Here is a 23117-nt window from a genome sequence, read left to right as displayed (position 1 = left end):
AGTTTTCCAATTTTAAATAGGAAATTATATTATTATCACAAAAATAAATTTATTATACAAGTCGAGAAAATACATAATAAAATACCAGTTATTGTTGGACTAACATGTAATATCAAATGTTAAAAAAAAAAACATGTAATATGAATATATTGTCATAACGAGAAACAAATCAAAAATTAGAAGAAGAAAAGGAGGGAAGGTAAAGCAGCCGGTGAAAAAAGCGACACGATCTGAAAGTACTACCGATCCACGTGGACACTAATAATCTCCTACCTACCAACCACGGAATCGCACGTGACCGTTCACACTGATCTAACGGTCAAACTACGAATATTTTTGATATCTGACGGATCATATGAGGATCAGATTGAACTGAAATACAAAGATATGGGGAAATAATCCACATATTATTATATCTGACTGATTGATCGATAATCTGTGTCGTTCTTTTATCTCCACCCATCCATTTATTTAAATTAACCTCAAAACTATAATAGTAACTTGTTGATAACTAAATATTATAGAATAAACTAGAAGAAGAGATGGCGTTGCAAATAAAGGCGATGTACCTGTCATACGTGGTGCACGTGCTGGGTGTGGTGGGTGCGGTTATGGTTCTTGTTTGGAACATCCATTTTAGAGGCGGTTTAGCTTGGGAATCCTCTAACAAGAATCTTATCTTCAATGTAATTTTACCCTATCCCAATCTCTCTCTTTTTTTTTTTTTTTTTCGTTTTTATTAAAAGTTCTGTTTGTTGTTTAGTAGATGTTACTACTTAAATCGTTTATTATTCATCTACGAGTATCACTTAATTTTTAGGGTTTTAATTTGCTGATACTACATGAAATCGTTGACTTTTTTTCTAATAGACAGATTTGTTGTGCGGGCCTGCCTTATCTAGAACTTATTTTAGAAGAGTTTGAATTTATTTTTGGTAAGTTTTGTGTCTTGATTTCTGGTGGACCTGAATTGCAACTCCACTCTAGAGGAACCCATGTGTAGATGTTATGTTAATGGAACGCCACCGATAACGGTGTATAAGCTCGTGTAACTACGTAGGATGTGGATCGTTTGTTGCACTATAACTGATATGCAATACGTTGTTTAGTTCGGTTTAGAGGATATCGTTTCATGTATCTATCATACAAAGCATGCTGCTGGGTTTTTTTAAAGAAAATAAATCAACAATAAAAGGTTTAGAATGAGAACTAAAGTATTGATATTGGAAATCCCAGAGGATATCTAACTACAATAGTGATGTTGCTGATGTTTCATGTGATCATTACAGGGTTAAGGCATTTGATACCAATATATGTGTGGGTCTTTTAGACTACAGAATCGTGTTTATAAAACTATTCTCCACTTTTTGTTTAGTGATTTATTAACTCTGTTAACTTTTCAAGCATGTATGTCGTCAGTTTGTTAATTAAGACTTATCTCATGTTTCCGATCTTTATCTCTTTACCAGGTTCATCCTGTTCTGATGCTTATTGGTTTGATCATTATGGGTGGTGAAGGTAAAACCATTCTTTTTTCATTCTATGGAAGGCAGTTCTCATTTATATATTAATGCATGATATAAATAAACATTGGTAAGGTTCAAGTGAGAACCACATGTTTAAGTGTGACGATAAACCTTTGATAATTCACATGTGATTGAAATCCATCAACATATGAATGAAATATGACATGTGTTTTGGACCCTCCATGGAATTTTATCTAAAAGCCTAGATTGGTTCCCTTTGGTTCTCATTTGAACCATGTGATGTATCCTTACACCTAGATATATTGATAGCAACCCATTAGGTCTCTATTCTCGCTCTTATGTTGTATTTGGACATGTTATTTTATGTATGATCTCTTTTAAAATGTAGCCATCATAAGCTATAAAGCTCTTCCATTCAAGAAGGCCGAAAAGAAGCTTATTCATCTTATTCTACATGGTATTGCCCTGATACTCGGTATTATTGGAATCTACATGGCATTCAAAAATCACAACGAAAGTGGTATTGCAAACCTTTACAGTTTGCATTCGTGGCTTGGTATTGGGATCATATCTCTTTATGGCATTCAGGTAGTTAATTATTTGCATTCTATTTTTATTTGTAATTTGCAGCCACTACTTCTTTTTTCCAAGTTTCATAGGTTGGTTTACAGTTTAGTTGCAACAGTTCAACTAATTTGGGAAATCTGTTGGCAGTGGGTTTATGGCTTTTTGGTGTTTTTCTACCCGGGTGGAAGCGGTGATCTTAGAAGAGATTCGCTTCCATGGCACGCACTATTTGGGATGTTTGTGTACATCCTGGCTGTTGCAAATTCAGCACTCGGGTTTCTTGAGAAGCTAACGTTTATGGAGAATTCAGGCACTGACAAGTATGGTACCGAGGCTTTTCTTGTCAACTTCACTGCCATTGTTGCTATTCTATACGGCACCTTTGTAATACTTACTGCACTTTCACGTTCCCCTGAGGAAGACCACCACAGCTATTCCGCTATATAAAAAGTTTTTATGTCCAAATATTGGTATCTATGATAACGCGCCAGTCTGGTTTATGTATTGATCGAACATATGACGGGTAATGTATGTGTTTGGTGATTCATTATATTATGATGTATCTTACATAGTATACAGCATTGCAGATTGTATAATATACTGCAGTAGAGTAATTTCCCTTTGCACATTGTGTCGATTGTCATGCCAAATGAAGGCAGGGGTGTGTACCGCTATTACACATTGTGTCTAAGATGTTTTTAGAGGGTGGTGTTGACTTATTTTTTTGGGTTGCGGTGTTTGCGGTCTTACTATTGTTAATTGTGTTTTTTGATGCCTTAGTAACTTTTAGTTCTTGTGTTAGTTTTTTCAATAAGTTACATAGTTGTGAAAAGAAACAAAACAAAAAACTATAACACAGCTTTGCTCAGTTTTCCATAGGTAGACCCGTAGAGGTGACTCTAATCTTCGGCTAGCTGATGTAAGATGGGGGCGAATGGTTATGACCTATAACGTAGTTGTAAGTGTCAAGTGCCCAGGAGATGTTTAGGCTTGGATATTTCCGTTTATACTTATTGTTAGGCACATGTAAACTAAGCACCTAAAAAATTTAAGGTAACTCCATTAGTGCTCATCTCGACACAAAACAAACATTAATATCTTCCTAGTTTTCGCTTATAGCGTATAGGTACTTAGAATATACAATACCAAGCACCTTGCCCCTAAGCTGATGATTCCTGTCGGGCCTGCTTAAATTCGTTTGGCATTAGGCTTCTGAGTTCTGTCTGTTGTAGTTATATGTTGCTATAAGATTGTATCTCTGTGTTACCTTTTACTTGGCCTCTGCCTTGACGGTGGTTGTGTAATCTCTTTGCTCCCATCCAACTTTTGATGAGTATGGTGATTAACAAAATTTTTGTTGCATCTGTCCAAAATATATGAATTATTGAACACTTTGTGTGGAAAAGGTGTTTGTTTTTACAATACTTTCCATACTATGTTTAGGACTAGTTGATTTTAACAATTGGTTTTAACTACCATTAATATATCATTGAACAGCTTGTCATCCAATTTGAGCAAATGAAAACAAATTCTTATTGTGACTTGGACAAGTTACAGGTCAGAAAATGTGCCAACGGTGGAAAAACAGACCACCAATGATTTCAAATTCCTGTGTGTCCAGGCGACCACCGCATTGGAATTTCTACAACAGAATCTCTTTTTATGTTATGCCAAAAATTAACCCTCATCTGTTTCACAATGTTTGAATGTAACCTTCAATTCTTGCTTTTCTTTCAAGATTGACACCTTTCTCAAATAGGGACAGTGCTACCAATAGAACGGGAATGTTTATCCTCTCTTAAACTCCATAGTCTACGCCGACATGATGAGGTTTCAATCCTTCTTTCAGTCATTTCCGCTACTACAGTCACTAATGTTTTCAGATCATATAGCGATACAGCCAAATACTTCATGTGGCGCGTTGAGGCGAGCCTTGGAAACGCAACCAGTTATATTTACAAACAAATCTCTATATTATATTTTGTTCATTATTGCCAAATCTAACTTATAGAGGTCATATTTGTTACATTAGCCATCCTCTATGCATCATATACTGAATATGACTATTTCAACAATAGTTTTTAAAATAAAGAAAGTCATATTTATGGGTTAGAAATGCAAATTAAGTACTAAATTGTTTAGTTGTAAAATGGTAATCTCAAAGTTAATTGCTTGCAAAAGAATCTGCATCTCTGTTTTTTCTTGGAATGGCCGATGATGAGTTGGTGACAGTTGATAGTGCCATTTCTTTATGCCAATTGTATTTCTACAATGTATATAATAATCTTCAAAAGTATATACGTCACCTATTTCATTTTATATAATAATCAGCAGTACTGATACATTAAGTTTTGGAAAGCTTAATGCACCCGCTTACTTTTGATGATTAACCAAACTTAATGTAATCATCATATATATGGATCATACTAAATTATGATTAAGATTCTTCTATAAATTAAAAAAACAAGAGTAGGCTGCAGGTGGGCTGAAAATTGAAATACCCATGAGATTAAGGAATTGAGCGAATCAAGGGTGGAAAACTCACCAACCAAACTTTAGTCTTGCCACATATATGAATATGATCATCTGTATTGCATATTCTAGCTAAGCTTTACAGCAATTGCATCCCCCGTTAGACCAATAATCACCCAAATATTGATTGCAATCCCAATATTAAATTTGTGCTACCTATTCTTTGTGGACTTTTCAACATGATTTAAAATAAGTTATAGGCTTACAACTTATACGTTCGTTTTTAAAAAAAGAGTCTTGTGAAATTCGCAATAAGCTCTTTCGATATCTTTCACATGCAATTTGAAAGTGTATCATTTAAACATCTAACTTTCAACGAAAAAGAGAGTATGTTAATGTCCACCAACAACATACATATGTTTTGCTATTGAGTATATATATATATGAAATTTAAAATTTAAAAAAAAAACGATGATAAATATTGCACAAAGTGATTGATATTAGTTAATGATTTTGTTTCTCGTATAGTAGTATATAACAACATCTATTTTTTAAAGGTGTTTTTAAGCCTATTAACTTAATCATAGTTATCAATTTTCTAGATGAAAATATGTTTTTTATGGTTTTCTTTTTTACAAAAAAGTGAAGGAAAAACAGAAAAAAGCAACTAAAAGTGGCATGCTGCTTTTTTTATTAAGGAAAAAAAAAAACAACCAACGGCTCTTGGTATCTTTATGAAAAATCTTTAATTTGAAATAAAATAATTTAAGAAACCAAAAGAAGCAACAGACTGTTAAATGGTAGGGTTTGCCAACGCAATTCATAATACAATACTTGAAAACATCATCAATATATAACGACTATCATACTCATTGTCCTTTACAACCACATTTCAATCTTTCTATTTTTTCATAACAATACTCCTAAGTTTCAATTCAACAAAGATATTATGGCAGTTGAAGAAGCCAAGAAAGTTGAAGTAGCACCCGAGTGCGCCCCAGAGGCCCCCGTTGTATGTGACAAGGAGGACGAGAAAGCAATAGTGCCAGTCGAACCTCTTGTTCATGAAGACAAACCTGTCGATGATGCCAAAGCTCTAGTCGTTGTCGAAAGTAATTTAGTCTATACTCTCCTTCCTTTTGTATTGTTTTGTTATCAAGATTATGTCGTCTAACTTTCCTTTTTTGATAATATGACAGAGCCAGCAGAGGATTGTGACGAGAAACCTAAAGAGGGTTCTATCAACAGAGGTATATAATCTATCTAAGTAAATTATATCTGAAAATGATTTTAGATTTTTAATTTATTGTTGATAGCTAATTAAGGGAAGATATACTTGTTGCTTGTTTAGATGAAGTTCTTGCTAAAGTAGCAACAGAGAAGAAAGAGGCACTTATTAAAGCATGGGAAGAAAGTGAGAAATCTAAAGTTGAGAACAGGTACTAATAACACACCTTATTCTATGTGAATTATTGATCAGTAGTATTGTTTATGTATGGAAAAACTGATAATAGTTTGATTGTAAACAGAGCTCAACAGAAGCTATCATCCATCGGAGCATGGGAAAACAGCAAGAAAGCCGAACTAGAGGCCGAGTTGAAAAAGATTGAGGTAAGGTTTTGAATTCTTGTTTATTGTTCTATAAACTAACATCTATGTAGGTTTAAACTTGAACATAACCAACATACTTGTCAATTATGACATCTTTGTTTGTTTTCATATCATATAAATAGAACCCAGAGTAGCAATTGTGAAATAAATAGGATCTAATTAGGCTTTTGAAATTGGTGAGCAGGAGGATTTGGAGAAAAAGAAGGCCAAGTATATCGAAAAGATGAAGAACAAGATAGCGCTTATTCACAAAAAGGCAGAAGAAAAGAGGGCACTCACAGAAGCCAAATGCGGAGAAGAGCTTCTCAAGGCAGAAGAGATGGCGGCTAAGTGTCGGGCTACTGGTGAAACACCAAAGAAACTCCTGGGATGGTTTTAGTAGTGCTAATAAAATGTTGAATTTGTCTTTCAGGCCTTTGATTTAATTTATTTGTTGGTGTGTGCTTACATTCATTCTTATGGTATATGATTGTTTTAATGTTTCATTATTTTGTGTGCATATGTATATGTATGTATATTATCCATTTATTTATGATAAAACAAGTTTGGAATTGACAATTTTATTCATCAACTGAGTTTGATCAAACATAAGCTCTCAGTTCTAATGTGAACACTACTAGTACTCATATTATTTTTTGTCAAGCTAGAGTTCTAACACAACTCACCTTATACATATTGCAAATATTCACCATCGTTGGGATAATCGAGCAGCAAATCCAATGTTATATCTGATGCATCCCCCTCTTCACACGAGTTCTCATCAGACTCTAAATCATTAGTTATCTCTTCTGCTTCTTCCTTTAATCTGATATGCTCCTTGACACCATGATTGCTAGAATATTCACTAGTAGAGGTGACGCCTAGATGAGGTATTGGCTGCTTTGTAAGAACAGATTCTAATTCAATCTTTACGGGTTGACAAATTGATATTTCACTTTCCACCTTGTCAAAACCCAAATGCTTCTCAAATGTTTCTCCAGTGCCCCATTCGTGTAGAATGTTATTGCTGTCACTTATGACAGTTGCTGGGCTAAGAAGCATTGGTTCCATCGACAACCTGTCTTCACCATCAGCCTCCTCCTCCTCCTCCTCTCGGGTGTTCTTTAAATCTGGTGTGCGGTGGTGAGTTGTTGGTAACGTGTCTTTCGTCTCTGCTAAATCGGTGGCTGGGTTGGTTTGCAGGGTTCTACATTTGTTAAAGATTCGCTTTCGTAAATGAGAGTTCCAGTAATTCTTTATCTCGTTGTCGGTTCTTCCTGGTAACTGTGATGCAATAGCTGCCCACCTGTTTAAAACACAATATACAAATACTATCAGAGAATGGGTTAGTTAGTTGGTCCAGCCCAAATGTGTAGACAGACTTAGGTACCTCTGTGAGCTAAAACAGACAGTTGTTTGGGGTTCACAACACATAACTACAAATTAAACTACATTAACATGCATATAGTTACCTCAGAAACTGATATTGAAACCACCATTTGACCGGATCAAATAAGGACAATCTTTTGTAAAATTTCTCCTCAAGGTTTTAGTAAAAGTTCTCCCCAAAGATGTTTTTAAGATCTATTGGTATTACAAGTTTTGGGAAGTAGTCTCTACCGTGGCTTTAAAGGTCCGTGAATTGTTCCTACGGTTCCATTAAATAAGTAGCAAGAAGATATACAAGGTAAAAAGTGGGGTTCATTACTTGTTACCATACAAGCCGTGCAGATGAAAGATTGTTTCTTCTTCTTCAAAACTAAAAGCACCACGTTTAATATCAGGACGAAGATAGTTTGTCCAACGAAGACGACAACTTTTTCCACATCTTTGAAGTCCTATAACACATCATCAGCCCCAAAATTATACCAAAAAGCCAACAGGAAACAGATATGATTACACAAAACATGTTATAATATCAAACACCGTATATATACATATGATCATACACCAACATAATTAAGTAACAACTCTATCATGAGCAAACAATAATTACTATCGACTTGTAAACCTGCGAGTTTAGGGAAAGAACGCCACGTTCCGTGACCGTTGTTGGTGATATAATCAACTAGCAATTTATCTTCTTCAGGAGTCCAAGTGCCTTTCTTGACTTCACCTTTGTTACAACATGGTGCTCTTCCCATTTTCTTCCCCCCTTTTTTTCTCATTCAACACCGGCTCCTTTTTTCTCACAAAGTAATTAAGTCCAAAGACTGACGAATCCAGCAACCCTGTACTACTACTATTCTGTATCTGCATAGAAAAATTCGCCACCCAAAAAACAAATGTCAAAAAACTTAATTGAAAAACCATATATATGGAAGGAAAATAAGAAATATATATATATATATATATATAAAAAGTTGAACTAATGGTACTAAAATAATTGCAACAATTAAACGTGTTACATGACCATGACTGATGGCGTCTTCACATGAAAGTCAAACATATAGTGTGTCTAGAAGTGAAGGTTAAAATTATACATACATATATGCATACATACATAATGTAGAATGCAACAAAAAGATGGTTGATAATGATATAGATAGATAATTAGTAAGTGTAATTAAATAGAGCATTGTTACCGGAAAAAAAGATGACGGAAATGTTGAGTTTACATCTATGGAAAAACGTTTTTCTGTAGAAATGTTTTGGAGTTTTTTGTTTTGTTTTTAGCTTAAAAAAAGTTATGAATGAGAAAGACTTGACACACTTGGTGTAATTGTACTGTCTCTGTAACCCTATCAAATAATTAACAAGGCTAATTTTCTGACTGCTTTTTTTCTTTATTAAAGATTTTGTGTGTGTGTGTTTGTTTTTTTTTTTGCCACTTCCAAGTCTCCTTTTAAATCTCTCCAAGTCTAAACAGGCATAAAAAGTTACCAGTACTCAGTGTTAGTATATACTCATATTTAGATTGGAAAATTCTATATGTTATTAATAAATTGCCTAATAATCTTTTTAAAAACCTAAAACCGGACAACTCTATTTCCTTTACTAGACGCCTAAAAAGACCTTCTAGGCCAACAAAACTTCTATCGATTCGAAAAAACCTAAAAAAAAAAAAACAATCACTTATTTTCTTTTTTAATTTTATCATTTGATTCTACCAATTGTTATAATCTCATAGTTAGAAATTTTTATAAAAAAACATATTTAAGAGGATTTATTATTTTCCATTTAAATAATGAGTTTAGTGTAACTATGTAAGAGACTCCCTCTATTAATATATTTTAATAAATCTATCACCTTCATGTATCATCTACACATACATTATGTTATGTTGTAATGTTTATCGAGCGTGATAAATCAATCAAAAACAATGATACCAATATCAATCTCGATGGCAAAGAAACCCGTACACGATGGGAAAATCCGAAACCCGATATTTTTGGGCCGGGTATGCGGGTCTAGGGCCGGGTATGAGGATAGTTTAAGTTTTTATAGCAGGTTCGGGTCCGAGTCCGGTTCTATATGAAAACTCATATACCTTACCTGTATACCTGAAACCGGCCCCGAACCCGTATACCCGATTTTTATATATTACATTACGTACATAATAATAATAGTAGTAATAATATGTTTTTACATAATAAGTTTTTGAGAAATTGTCACAAATGGTCTCTGTGGTTTGTTACATTCGCATTTTGACCCCTGTATTTTTTTTCGTTTCAACTAGTCCCTGTCTTTTTCGTTTTCGTTGCCAGAAGCCTTTGGCATTAACTTCTGTTAAATTTGGCCATTAAAACCTTTCACATGTGAACCGCGCGAGGGTATAATCGTCCATTTGGTAACCACAAGGACTATATATGATAAAAAGTATTTTAATTAACAATACATAAAAAAAACCTATCTGTGCCTGACTCTGTACATGTCTTCATTCTCAAGAACCACCAACCACATATTCCCAACCCTAAATCATATCAATATCTATCTATCTATATATCTGTAAACCATCATATCTATATGATATATCGAAGCGACCCACCAGGCCACCACCAAACCAATCTCCCCGTCTTCATCAATTGTAGATTCTCCAAAACCCCCACCTCCCAAATCTGGCCAAAAACAAGCGATCTGAATCCAATCTGTAGTGGTAAAGCTAACTTGAGACGGTGACGATGAGCAACGAAATTACAGGATTCAGTGAGGATATCGTCAAAGGTGAGGAGAACTGGTGATGGTGCGACAAGCATTAGATTAACGACAAAGACTAGATTGATGATCCCATGGAAAGTTTCTTCAGATCTATGGGGTTTCCATTGAGAGGGTGCTTGTGTGACTTATAAATATTTAGATTTCATTTTTCACTTTCTATTTACTTAGTCATGAATTTGATGATATTATCAGTAAAGTAATGGAGTGTTTTTGTATTGTAGTATATATTTTCATTACCTATTTTTGATGATAGATGCACGTGTCTTTGGTGGATCTAAAGCTAGTGTAGTTCATCTTTATGTAGAATATGTTATGTTCTGTGTAAGTGTTCTAGTGTTCACATTATGTAATGTTCTTATATTAGGATTTTGAATATATTTTTGTTTGTTGTTTTTGATTAGTTAATTTAGGTTGGGTTTTAATTATGTGTTATATTGTGATACCGAATTTAAATGCTTAACAATTCAAATTTGGGTTTTGATGTGGATTTAATTTTTATATGTGATCTGGGTTCATGATGATGATCTATGAAGATGATGATAATTGATAGAGATGAGAGAAATGATAGAGTTGAATAGACTAATATACCCTCATTTAACGGCCAAATTTAACAGAAGTTAGTGTTAGGGGCTTTTAGCAACAACAAAAAAAATAAGGGACTGGTTGCAACGAAAAAAAACACAGGGGGCAAAATGCGAATATGACAAACCACAGGGACCATTTGTGGCATTTTCTCTAAGTTTTTTTTTTGAACATTAAAAAAGAAATTTTATTGATATGAACTCTAGCGAGAAGCTAGGAGAAGCATACAATGGTCAGAGAAACGTATAAAAGTAAGAATTACAAACTGAAACTACTCCACTGGGCCAGTTGATTCCTAGGGAGGTCAATCTATTCGATAACCACTGAAAGCTCGTGCCTTTGAGGTCTCTTATTGCAAACCGAGTAGAGGGTTGTTTTCTAGAGAATATACAATCGTTCTTGCATTTCCAAATCGTCCAGTAGTACGCGATATGGATAAGGTGTATAAGTCTCTGCTTTCGTGGGGTTGTGCTCGGGGGAACCTGGGGTTTGAGGAGCTGCTTTAGATTAGTAGGCTTTGGGTGATAAACGCCTAATTTGTCTAATCTTAAAATATGAAAACGAACATGTTTTGTGAATGTTAATAGACGATTAGGGCGTGTTTATGTTTGTTTAAGTGTTTCAGGTTTTTGGTGACAAATTGAAGTTAAATGGATCATTAAGAAGTCAAGCAAAGTCGAGAATCAAGTCAAGAAGTGTCAAGGAAAAAATCTGGAAAACTGCCATTTCTGGAGGGTAGTCTGGGATGGCCAGGAGGCAGTCTGGGATAGCCAGAGCTGCACTAAAAATCCGAAAATTAGGGATTTAATTACTTTTCAGTTTATAACACATTCATACACGAATTTGGAAGTAACCACTTCATATTTTCTCATCCCTGGGCAGTTTCCTAACACACACAACACCCCAATTTCATCATCAATTCATATTTTCATGGAGATCAAAGCCTTAATTGAAGAATCAATGATGAAGATTATAGGCTAGGTTTTCTTTGATCATTCTCATGTGAACAATCATGTAAGACTTTTATGTTCAACCTTTCTCATATCCATGTTGGATTAGATGTTTAATCCTTTATTAGTCTTTTACATCTAATGTTGTTTGGATTGTTTGAATGATTAGTTGTTCATGACTTGAATGAAATTCATCTATCATTTGGTTTTAACTTGTTAATTGATCATTGATTATTGAATGAATCTCTTATGAACTTATAGTTTATTTTAATGAATTAGAAGTCTAGTTGTGTCAATTCCCCGGTTTTCGTTATCATGAATCATCACAACCGATTAGTATAGTTCTTGAATTCATTCAATCAAAACGTTATAACGAATCATGTCTATGTGATTTCCAATGAATATAAGTTAGGTTACATATTTGAAAGCATGGAGCATGAGAATGGTCTATTTTGTTAAGTTTATGCTCAATTTTAGTTTTAATCAATCAATCAAATCGTTTTAAGTTTATGTCTAGTTCAATTAACTTTTGTAATTTGTTTAACACTTTCCCTTGATTCCCTGTGGATACGATACTCTACTTACTCGTACTAATTATTGGTATTTAGTTTTAATTTTGATCGGTCCAACGACATTGATCATTGGGCTATTTGTTTTGCACCAAGATTGAATGTAACTCCAGAGGATTTTCGCAAATTGGCAGTGAATGAACAAGTGTTCAGTTGACTCATTGTGGAGATTGCATAAGGAGCAGAATGATGATGTAATGGGGATGTTCTTGTTGATGAGCTGATCATATGTTGGTATGCGCTCCATTTCAATTCTCCAACCTAGAACATTGACTTTAATAGGAGCGAGCTTGTTCCAAGGGAAAACCTAATGCTTGGGTCCAAATGTTGTTGTTTGAATACATGATTTCATGGATTTAACTGTGAAACCGCGTGAGGAATCTAAGGACCTGAGCCGTGAGTCGTTTGCAGTGGAACACTTCACACCTTGTAACCTAGAAAGCATATTTTGGAGCTGATATAACTCAGTAGACGAAGATGGTGGGTGTGACCAATACCACACCCATTGCGAAAATGCACCTTGTCCTATACAACGATCTCTAACCCGACAATCTTTATATTTCTCTAGTCTAAACAAATCAGGTTAAGAGAGGTATAAAGGTTTGTTGTCGAGCCAATTATCAATCTAGAATCTGAGTCGATCACCATTGCCTAAGACGCCTGAAAACATGCACTCAAGATCGATGTTAAACTCGGACATATGGGAGCTCAATCCAACAATGGATTTCCAAGCTCCCACGAGGTTATTCCTGACTGGTAGGGGAGTGCAATTCCTGGAGGAAGCATGTATGGCTGTAACAACTCGGCCCCAAAGACTATCCGGTTCCATTCGAAAACGCCACTACCATTTACTTAAAAGAGAAAGATTTTTGCTTTGTAAACTACCTAACCCAAGTCCACCCGAGTCAACATGGGAAATAACCCTGTCCTATGAAACCCAAGGTATTTTCTTATTCAGTGAAGAACCCGCCCAAAAGAAAGCTCTACGCATGGAATCAAGTTTAGAAATCACACTTATCGGAGCCTTATACAGGGAGAAGAAATATGTAGGAAGACACCGACCGGATGAGGGTTATGTGACCGTCGAGGGAAAGAGTGAAAGCTTTACATAATAAGTTAATAACGAGTTAACAACGAAGTTGCATTTATGCTCTATGTATATACTATCTCAAATTCAGTAGCAATGTCGAACAACTTTTGGTCAAAGTAAAAGCTCGATCTGTTACTAAGTATTCATCATTGAATTTAGCTAAAAAGAATTTCATCATTACAAATGTTATGACTAGTATTTTAAAGAATAATACCAATAATAAATCCCGATTACCCGTGAGAAAACTCGATACCCGACTGTTAGTAAGTAAACGGGGACCCGTCGGGTCCGGATCCGGGCCTTTTTTTAACCGGGTTCGGGATTAGTTAAACCCGGCCCATACCCGGTCCGATGCCATCTCATGTTAGAAGGATGATATGCATCCATCCTTATTTCCCATCTTAATTCCATATTATCTTTATTCCACATCAGTATCTTCTACACGTTTTTTTCTTTTTATATTTTTATTTAAAAAAAAAAAAAATAGGAATTGCATCTCTTACAATATCTCATTTTTCCCCATATTATTTCATTATTAAGCTAATTAAAAAGAAAAAAAAATAAAAAATGGGTGGATAGATTAATGTTTCAATGAACCGAACCATGGAAGAAGTTTTGAAACCGTAAATCTCTATTTCTAGGGTGCTAATGTCACATATCCTTACAAGTATAAATTTAATTTTTTAGGTCCCTTGATTTATTATTGTAAATATTTTGTGCAAAATTGTTTGTTACGTGTTGAATTCTAAAAGGGGTATTTCGGACTTTTCGACCTTTAGTGTGGCAAAAAGGCTTATTCAACGTGGTTCACGGGGAAAGTGCTACAAGGAATTATAAATGCGTAAAATCAATCATCAACGAAAACGCACAGAGCTTCTTTTGGATACTTTTTGTTAGAAAATGATAGCATATAATTGTATAAGTATTTTTATATGTATACAAACATTTTAGCCCACGCGGCATTAAAAAAAGTTGGTTTTAACTTTTAAGAAAATTTGAATTGTTTTATGTTTTAATATTCTTGATTCAAAATTTTTATTCTTGATGGTTAATATAGTTGCATTTTTAGATTTAATAAAACTCTTAATAGAAAATATAACTATTTTTTTTATTAGAACGGCAGAATAATTAACTAATGTTAATTAACTAGATTTTAGACCCGTATCCAACACTGGACACGAGATTTACGATATTAACAATATTAGATCTCCATACATTTAATTCATAAAAGCTTACAATTTTAAAAAAACACGGTTTTAAGTGTTATATTTTGCAAGTTATAGTACAATAATCATAGGTTACTCACTGTCATTATTAGCCTAGACATACTGATGGAATTATTTGTCGTAGTCATTCCACAAGGCACATGCTATATATAATAATTTCTCCATTATAGAATATTTTGAAACATGTGTACTCATAATGTGATATTATTAGGAAAAAAAATTAAGAATTAAAATATAAACATATTTGTAATCATGTACTTGACATTCAAGTATATGTATTTAATCATGATGTGCTTTCATAATATGCATATGTTTATTTTCAATAACTTATTCCATGATAATATGATAACAATTAGGATTGTTTTTATGTTCTTTGATAACAATTAGGATTCTTCTAATATTTGTTAATAAGTCATTAGGTTTTCAAACTATTTTTTGTAGAAAATATTTCATATGTTAATTTTTTTTATTTAATTAAATGATTGTAAATTTAAAAAATTTCTGTCAAGTTGATGGCTAAAAATAAATATAAATGAAGTATTCAAGGCTAAAAAGTGTAAATTATTGATGAAAAACAAAAAAGTATAAATTAATGAGACTTTTTCTACAAATTAATATAAATATTAATATAATAATATATTTGGATAATGATTATTATGATTTTTAATTTGTAATTTATCTAAATGATGACATCATCAAAAGTCAATTTGATGAAATCAAGCGATGTGATTGGTTAATTAATTATTAGTTCAACTGTCTTATAGTATATATTAAGATTAAGATTAAGATTAAGATTATGATACAAGCAAATCATAATATGACAGAGAGTTTGATTTGTTAATAGATAGTTAAGGCAACTTTCCTTTAGATAATATAAAATAATAGGTTTGCACGCAATATTTAAAAATTGTGTATAACTTTAGTATTTCAAATTTATATCTAATTATGTATACAATTAAATTGAAAAAACGCCAAAAAGAAAATAGATAAAAATATTTTATCCTAGGTAGTTTTAGCTTAAACTAACTTTAATAATCTATAGATATTTTTTAAATCCATTGGGCAAATTGTTGTATGAATTTCTTTTTAAATTCAGTGGTTAAATTGTTGTGCAAACTTTTTGTTAAGGAAAAATTTTTAAGGTAAATTTATTTCCGATTAATATTATAAAATGTTAAATACTATAATTGTTCCATTAAGTTGCAAAATAACCCTAAAATACCATTTTATTATTGGAAAATTGAATGTGTAGTTGTCATATATTAAACATAGGTACAGAACCTCATGGTTTTCATTAGTTAAAATAATTTTTAGACAAACGTCTGCGTAATGCGGCGATGTGATGATGACTGCAAAGGCTGGTGGTAGCGGTGTAGGTATTAATATAAAAGTGATTTATATAAAGATAGTGATATAATTATTTTAAAAGTTGAGAGATATATGTTATAAATAATTTTATTATAATATTATAGATATTTCAGATAAAAATGTTTTATTCGGTGAAAAAAAATAAATTAAAGTTATAAACAACTTAAGGAAACATGTAGTTTGAGATGTAGTAAAAGATTGCGGCTGCCCGTAAGTGAGATGTAATGAATTACGTGGCCCGGAGATTACTTTATTTGACTATCTTTTACCCATAACATAGGAATCGATCGAGTGATGCTTTTATGACTTTGAACACGTGTGGATTATTTAACATTTTCCCTTTTGGAATAAGGTTCATCATATCCGTTTAAGTCTGTTGTACGAGTACTATCTTTTTACGATAAAATAATATTAAAGAGAAACAAGACAAAAAAGAAAACGGTAGTAATTAGTTCGACTAATGTTTAGTGGCGGAGCTATGAGGTGATCAAAGGTGGTCATGAAAACCGCACTATATTTATAAAACTCTATATTTTGAGTATTTTTTATGATTAGTTTTAAAGGTAATGATAAGCCCAAACTAATGTAATTTAATTTTATAGTTTACTTTTATACTTATTAATTAGTACTCCGTATTATGAAATATTCAGCGACCCAGAATAAAAATACTGGCTCCGTCGCTAATATATTTGATAGATTTAAACTTAAACTAGACTTAACATATTCTTTTCATAAATGTATTTTTGTATACAAAGCAAATAATTAAAGGAAGGCCCGAAAAAGTAGTTGTTTGAGATTAACCCGCGCCGGGATCTATTAAAACTAGTAGCTTCCACATTTAATAGCAGGCACAATTAATTTAAACTTTTAATGCAAAATTTACTAGATTAAAATACTAGACTAGATGGCCATCGTGGTGTGCTTCCCATTATAGCTCAGTGGTTGAGCACCAGCTTTACGTACTGGAGCTCTCGAGTTCGAGATATGGAAAAACATTTACAAGAATTTCACAATAAAATCCTCTAATGATACAGGTTTGAGTCCTGCAGAGGGGGCAAGATTTTATCCCAACTAAATGTCGTGCCTTCAGGTGGTTTAGTTGGGAGTTTCTTATCCTACAAGGTATTGAGGGTGAGGGGACTCTTTAGCGCGGACCCAGTTAAGACAATGTAAGCTAGATCCCCTGTTGCGAGCAAATGATCCAAACCTTTCAAAAAAAAAAAAGATGGCCATTGTTGTTTATGACTTTAGCTAGTGTTTTCACATTTCAAACAACATCGTTGTTTGAAATAGTCATTTCTACTTCAACAGGGCTCTCTAGCGCGGACCCGGTTAATACAACGTATGCTAGACCTTCCATTGTCGAATCGTGACATGAAATTTTCAGCGAAATTCACCTTTAAAAAACATAAGTACATAACCATACGTCATTATATTCATTACAGAGCGAAATCTAGCAGGCATGGGACTATTGGAAGCAGTGGTGGAGCTAGGATTCTGGGTCTGGGGTTGCCAAAAAATTTTTTTTTTTAGCACCATATATACTAAAGCGTAAAATCAAAATACAACATTATAAGATATACAAATATATAACTACGTGATCACTTCACAGTAGATTTTTCATTCAGAAAGTTTGAGTTGCGCACGACGCTCTCTTACATCATCAAAATCATCTAGAATTGAATCTAAACTAAAAGTTCAAGCAATATCCTTCTCAATATAGAGAACCAGGCTATCAGAAATGAACTCGTCACTTATTCTATTGCGTAGTCTAGTTTTCACAATTTTCATGGCTGAAAATGCACGCTCGGTAGTTGCAGTAGACACGGGAGGGTCAACACAAGTCGAATCAACCTATCAACAAGATAATAGTGACTTGCTTTTCTCGTTTTTGCTAAGGCTTGGCATAGTTTAGCAATTGGATTCCAAGTTTCTCAACAACGGATGATCCTTTACATTGGCTTCAAAATACCTCAACTGAAATTTCAAAACCTCTATTTCTTTTTTAGTGAAATCAGTGGAATAATATTTTTTGGCAAGTTTGCAAATAGAATCTATCTTGAGTGATTTATAACCCTCTCTTGGATCCAAAGCTGAGCTCAATTCTAACAACTTCACAACTTTCTCATGAAACCTAGAATCAAGTTTTTGCAACTGAAAATCAATTGTTTCATTGAATATATCAAAATGGAAGTGGTGCCTTTTAGTAATTGTATCATGGTTCTTTCGGCCCCTCCCTACATAATAAGGAGCATCTAAATCAAGAACATACACACCATGCTTCTCACAAAAATTGGTGACTTTACAAGAAAAGGATTTTCATTTGTCATCTCTAAGGGTTTTAATAAGTTTTTTTTTGTTTTTGTTTTGGAAACCAATGAAACTGCACTTAAAATGTCTTGAGACTTTTGTTGTATTACATAGTACTCCCTCCGTCCCATATTAAGTGTCCCATTTTGACTTTTTGAGTCTTTTTCTTTCAACTTTGACCGTAAATATTTTTGTTTGTGTTATATAACACTTGATATAACATATATGAATTGATATAACTTTAATCAACTAATATATAAAACAAACAAAGATATTTAAGGTCAAAGTTGGAAGAAAAAGGTTTGACTCGTCAAAATTGGACAATTAAAATGGGACGGAGGGAGTATTAAATAAGGAAAAGAATTTGTGTGTGTATGTAACTTGTCTTCAGCTACTATTATAGGAAAGAAAATTTGTTTTGGTTCATTGTATGTAAGTAATTTGCTAAACTGAACGAATCGTGTAAATAATTTGTTAAATGCTGATGTGGTGGTCTCTCATTAGGCCACGTATCAGATGTTTGATGGTGCCACGTTAGTATATGGCCGATTTCTTACAAAATTCGTTCAGTTTTGAAACAAACTTACATACAATGAACCAAAACAAAGTTTCTTTCCTACAATAGTAGCTGCAGACAAGTTACATACACAAACAGATTTTTTCCCTATTTCATAAATATGTAACTTTAAATTGAAGGTATAATATTTAAAGTGTATAATTTGTGGGGTTGCCATTTACCTTTGAACTAAAAAAATACATGAAAATAGTACTAAAAATATAGAGTTTCATAAAAAAAATTTCAAATGAATTACATGTAAAACTACACTACCCATTTAGTTTTGGCAAGTTCATTCCTTAGTTAAGCACTTCAAGATTGCAAATCCACTGGAAAAAACGTACTCCCTCCGTCCCATATTCCGTCCTATATTAAGTGTTCTAGTTTAACTTTTTGAGTATTTTTCTTTCAACTTTGACCCGTAAATTTTTTTGTGTATGTTATATAACACATGATATAACATATATGAATTGATTAGGTTTTAAATGTATTTTCATTGATATAACTTTCATCAACTAATATATAACATAAACAAAGATATTTATGGTCAAAGTCGGAAGAAAAAGACTTGACTATTCAAAACAGGATAATTAAAACGGGACGGAGAGAGTAGCTATTTGCCGATCGAACAGAGGACAAAATTGAGTAATTTACGGTAAAAGAATTACAAAAAGAAAATGTGTATCTTCGTGACAGAATGTATGACAAAGAGATTATATTAAAACACATGATACTCAAGTGGGTGCTAAGGATTACGTATTTCGGGCATATTATGTGATTTTAGTTAGTTGGATGAAGCTAGTTAATGTTGTTTTTTAAATGCAAATTCTGTTATCTCAACTCTCAAGTATTTTCATAAACCTCGTGCCAATAGGCCCAATATGATGAGTAGAACTATACAGATAATGATTTGGCCTGATATATTTGGCCCACTGACAGAATAGCCTCATATGTTTGGCCCAGGTAGAAGAAAGCAAAAGCGAAATCCATGGCCATTTGACTTAATTTGTGACCAGAACTTCCAGAAAGACATATCTAATCTTGACATATTGTAAAATACTACTCGTACGATCTGTATAATTGTTTAGCTTAGCTTAGCATAAAGTTCCCACAAAACGGTAAAAGTAAACATTTTTTTATCAGTGACATTCGGTGAGTTTTTTATAGTAATAAGTTAAAGGTAAACGTAATTTGCTAAGTACAAGTGATAAATATAATAACAAGATAATTTAAATATTAAATAAAATAAAATATATATACTTTTAAGTTATGTTCGGTTTGATTTTTTGGAAAACTGAACCGAAAAATTATATCTTGAATTTTTTTTTAGCCTAAAAGGACTTTTAATTAATTTTCCCCACTTTTTGATTTTTTTTTAATAATTAGTGGTTTTTGGATAATTCTTGGAGGCTAAGGTTTTGAAAGCGTGTATGGAGTTACTTTTTACAACAAAAAGACAAAAGAATCACTTTCTCCACTATCCGTCACATTTCCAGTCAATTTCCTTTTCATGACCATATATTCCTTCTATATTAAGTCCATATTCCAATCCACAATTAAACTTCTGAAAGCAAATTATATATGGTCAATTTGTCAATATTCTGACCAAACAAAAGTTAGAAGATCATCAGTTGGACGTTACGTACGTGTACACCATGGTGAAGCTAACAATAGTTGGAAGGATAAGTGATGGATTGCCCATCTCACAGCAAGGACCCGATCACATTAATCAAGTAGTCGATGATGACATCATCACAAATTTCAGGAAACATGCAGAGTTGTTGCTCCATGAAATCTCCATTGCGGCCTTGCCACCTTCATCTGCCACCATTTTCATTCATCCCCATTGCTTCTAGTATGTTTCATTTTCAATTCCATTAACACTGCAACAAATTACTCCTTGGTCCCATTTTATGTCCTAATTTGATTTTCAAAGTCTTTTTCTTTTAACTTTGACCGTAAATATTTTTGTATGTATTTTATAATAGTTAATAAAACTTATACCATTGAGAAATAAATTAAAAAACTCAATCAATTCACATATTTTATATCAAATATTATATAACACAACAAAATATATTTAATTTACGGGCAAAATTAAAAAAAAAAAACACTTTGAAAGTCAAACTAACTCATTTAAAATGGGACAGATGGTTACTAATATGTAAAGTTTTTTTTCGGAAATTTTTTATTAATTCTAGAAATTAAGTTGGGTAGATATTTGTAGTATTGTTTAATTAAGTGATCACTGTTGTTAAATTAGTAGTCTATATATCTAAACATTCATGAAAGTTGATCTAATTAATATTGATAATTTATATATATTGAAGCTACATGGTGAGGAATGGTATATGTTTCATTACATTATGTGAAGAATCATATCCAAGAAAGCTTGCATTCCACTACCTCCAAGATTTGCAAAAGGAATTTGGTGACAAGATTCATGATCATCATCCGGAACTTGTAAACCAAATAACTAAACCCTACAGCTTTGTCAAATTTGGTAAAACATATATATATATAGGGATCAGTCTCTCTGTTTGTACGTTCAATCAAATTCGTGCATATAAGTGAATTTCAGGACGCTAGCTAGCTCCTAATTTAATTAATTACTGTATTTAATTCTGACTCATGCAGATAACATTATTCGCAATGTCAGAAGACAATATGTCGATACAAGGACTCAGGCGAATTTGTCGAAGCTGCTAAGTTGTAACCACACACAAGAGTTCGAAGATGTTCATACTGAACAAATGTCGTTGGTTATTGAAAGGAGGAGAAGATCAGGTGAACTTAATTAATTACTCCCACTTCATTATCGACATATTTATTTGGTGCAGGCATTAGCATGCAGTCCGTTAAATACAATATATATTAATTAAAACATAGAGTATACATTTTTACGACCTGCAAAAGTTGTACTAGCTAATTAATTGTGATTTTTCAAATTAATTATGGATTTCAGATATCATGATGAGAATGATGACAGCCCATAAAAGTACTTCTCCGGTGTGGGGATCCAAGACTCTAGAGGTAAACTGAATACTCATCGCATGCATGTATATACACACTTTATCTACCAATAAACTAAAACAGGATTAACATGTTCTTGAAACGACATGTGGCGTAAATTTTGATCAACACGTGTCTTTTTAATTTATTTATATTGTTAATTTAGTTTTCACAGTTATATATAAATTCAATTTTCTCATTAAACTTATAATTAAACTCTAACACGTATCCTTTTAATTTATTAAATTTGTTATATTAGCTTTTTTAGTTGTATAAAAATTCAATTTCTTAACTATTAGACTTATAACTAAACTCTAACTCTTGACTTATTAATACAAAAGACATTATAACCTTTCGTGATTAATCGTTTTCTTATTAATAAATGGTCTATTTTTCTTTCTGAATTCTTCAACTCCTATGACTTATATTAGTTATAATAAGTTATTAACATGAAGATTTTAAAAGTTAAGTTTGAGTTTACGATCCAAAATCACAAAACTATGTACATCGTCTACTATGCTTACAAGTTCTGATTTTGATGTGGTTCTAAAACTTAAGTTAACTCCAAAATTCTAACTAAACATATGTTAAATTTATCATTGTTATTTATTATAATTTAGTTTCAATCATTGATTTACTTTAACAACAATTTCATACTCACGAATCATGTATAAGGCGTATTCGAATTTCTTTAAAATACAATTTATATAGTTACCTTACATCGTACGGGTATTAAGACTAGTATACGTATAAAAATTAAAAACTTCAAATGTACGTCATATATACATTTTTTTTTTTTTGTGTAAATTAAGTAGCTAATACTTATAAACTTAAATGTCACAGGTTATTGCTGTGAAATGGACACCAATCACAATCATCTTCGTGGTTGTGTTCGTTCTTTTGTGGAGCATCTTATTAAGAGCAAGAGATCGAATGTACTAATCTAGCTAGCTTCATCATCTCAAGAAAAGAGAAAGATTATTAACTGAAAGCTATAGCTTAATTAATTGGCAAACCATATATATATGATCAGAAAATGTAATTAATTAATTAACTTCTATGTATATATGAACATACACAACAACGTAACATACTCTATTAATTTTTGATGTAACAGTAGTGATGTTCTACGTACTTTGATTATTTAATTGGATTAGAAAATAAAAAAAATTCGTAGTTA

The 23117-nt window shown here is 32.6% G+C and overlaps 4 protein-coding genes across 5 annotated transcripts; 3 read left to right on the top strand and 1 right to left on the bottom strand.

Moving 5' to 3' along the window:
• The first annotated feature begins 398 nt into the window (after positions 1–398).
• On the top strand, positions 399–2773 carry LOC122603220 (transmembrane ascorbate ferrireductase 1). Its single transcript, XM_043775868.1, has 4 exons — positions 399–686; positions 1470–1518; positions 1876–2075; positions 2202–2773. The coding sequence occupies exons 1-4, from the start codon at positions 543–545 to the stop codon at positions 2499–2501; spliced, it is 693 nt and encodes a 230-aa protein (XP_043631803.1). The 5' UTR covers positions 399–542; the 3' UTR covers positions 2502–2773.
• A 2570-nt stretch (positions 2774–5343) lies between these two features.
• Positions 5344–6695, top strand: LOC122603222 (remorin-like). Its single transcript, XM_043775871.1, has 5 exons — positions 5344–5638; positions 5726–5776; positions 5878–5965; positions 6056–6137; positions 6322–6695. Exons 1-5 carry the CDS (start codon positions 5476–5478, stop codon positions 6514–6516), a joined length of 579 nt encoding a protein of 192 aa, XP_043631806.1. The 5' UTR covers positions 5344–5475; the 3' UTR covers positions 6517–6695.
• LOC122603219 (myb-related protein 308-like) lies at positions 6682–8807 on the bottom strand. 2 transcript variants are annotated; one of them, XM_043775866.1, is made up of 4 exons: positions 8702–8807; positions 8128–8369; positions 7825–7954; positions 6682–7422 (listed from the first exon to the last, which is right to left on the bottom strand). In XM_043775866.1, the coding sequence occupies exons 2-4, from the start codon at positions 8282–8284 to the stop codon at positions 6804–6806; spliced, it is 906 nt and encodes a 301-aa protein (XP_043631801.1). In that variant the 5' UTR covers positions 8285–8369; positions 8702–8807; the 3' UTR covers positions 6682–6803. The 2 variants fall into 2 exon arrangements, with proteins under 2 accessions (XP_043631801.1, XP_043631802.1); XM_043775867.1 differs by lacking the exon at positions 8702–8807 and having other exon boundaries at positions 8128–8423.
• Positions 8808–20492: 11685 nt separating this feature from the next.
• On the top strand, positions 20493–23062 carry LOC122603221 (25.3 kDa vesicle transport protein). The gene is made up of 5 exons (XM_043775870.1): positions 20493–20780; positions 21256–21428; positions 21563–21712; positions 21891–21958; positions 22781–23062. Exons 1-5 carry the CDS (start codon positions 20581–20583, stop codon positions 22877–22879), a joined length of 690 nt encoding a protein of 229 aa, XP_043631805.1. The 5' UTR covers positions 20493–20580; the 3' UTR covers positions 22880–23062.
• Positions 23063–23117: the final 55 nt, after the last annotated feature.

The sequence above is a fragment of the Erigeron canadensis genome, chromosome 6 (genome assembly GCF_010389155.1).
Source record: "Erigeron canadensis isolate Cc75 chromosome 6, C_canadensis_v1, whole genome shotgun sequence".
NCBI lineage: Eukaryota > Viridiplantae > Streptophyta > Magnoliopsida > Asterales > Asteraceae > Erigeron > Erigeron canadensis.
This window is presented reverse-complemented; position numbering and strand designations above follow the sequence as displayed.

What these genes read in the sequence shown, in the direction of transcription:
- LOC122603220 (XM_043775868.1), top strand. Translation starts at nt 543, where the DNA reads ATGGCGTTGCAAATAAAGGCGATGTACCTGTCATACGTGGTGCACGTG. An exon ending in GATCATTATGGGTGGTGAAG is followed by an intron (nt 1,519 to 1,875) that starts GTAAAACCATTC and finishes TTTAAAATGTAG; the next exon opens with CCATCATAAGCTATAAAGCT. An exon ending in TATCTCTTTATGGCATTCAG is followed by an intron (nt 2,076 to 2,201) that starts GTAGTTAATTAT and finishes ATCTGTTGGCAG; the next exon opens with TGGGTTTATGGCTTTTTGGT.
- LOC122603222 (XM_043775871.1), top strand. Translation starts at nt 5,476, where the DNA reads ATGGCAGTTGAAGAAGCCAAGAAAGTTGAAGTAGCACCCGAGTGCGCC. An exon ending in AGCTCTAGTCGTTGTCGAAA is followed by an intron (nt 5,639 to 5,725) that starts GTAATTTAGTCT and finishes ATAATATGACAG; the next exon opens with AGCCAGCAGAGGATTGTGAC. An exon ending in AGAGGGTTCTATCAACAGAG is followed by an intron (nt 5,777 to 5,877) that starts GTATATAATCTA and finishes TTGCTTGTTTAG; the next exon opens with ATGAAGTTCTTGCTAAAGTA.
- LOC122603219 (XM_043775866.1), bottom strand. Translation starts at nt 8,284, where the DNA reads ATGAGAAAAAAAGGGGGGAAGAAAATGGGAAGAGCACCATGTTGTAAC. An exon ending in TTCTTTCCCTAAACTCGCAG is followed by an intron (nt 7,955 to 8,127) that starts GTTTACAAGTCG and finishes GATGTGTTATAG; the next exon opens with GACTTCAAAGATGTGGAAAA. An exon ending in CACGGCTTGTATGGTAACAA is followed by an intron (nt 7,423 to 7,824) that starts GTAATGAACCCC and finishes TGTTTTAAACAG; the next exon opens with GTGGGCAGCTATTGCATCAC.
- LOC122603221 (XM_043775870.1), top strand. Translation starts at nt 20,581, where the DNA reads ATGGTGAAGCTAACAATAGTTGGAAGGATAAGTGATGGATTGCCCATC. An exon ending in CTACAGCTTTGTCAAATTTG is followed by an intron (nt 21,429 to 21,562) that starts GTAAAACATATA and finishes TGACTCATGCAG; the next exon opens with ATAACATTATTCGCAATGTC. An exon ending in GGGGATCCAAGACTCTAGAG is followed by an intron (nt 21,959 to 22,780) that starts GTAAACTGAATA and finishes TAAATGTCACAG; the next exon opens with GTTATTGCTGTGAAATGGAC.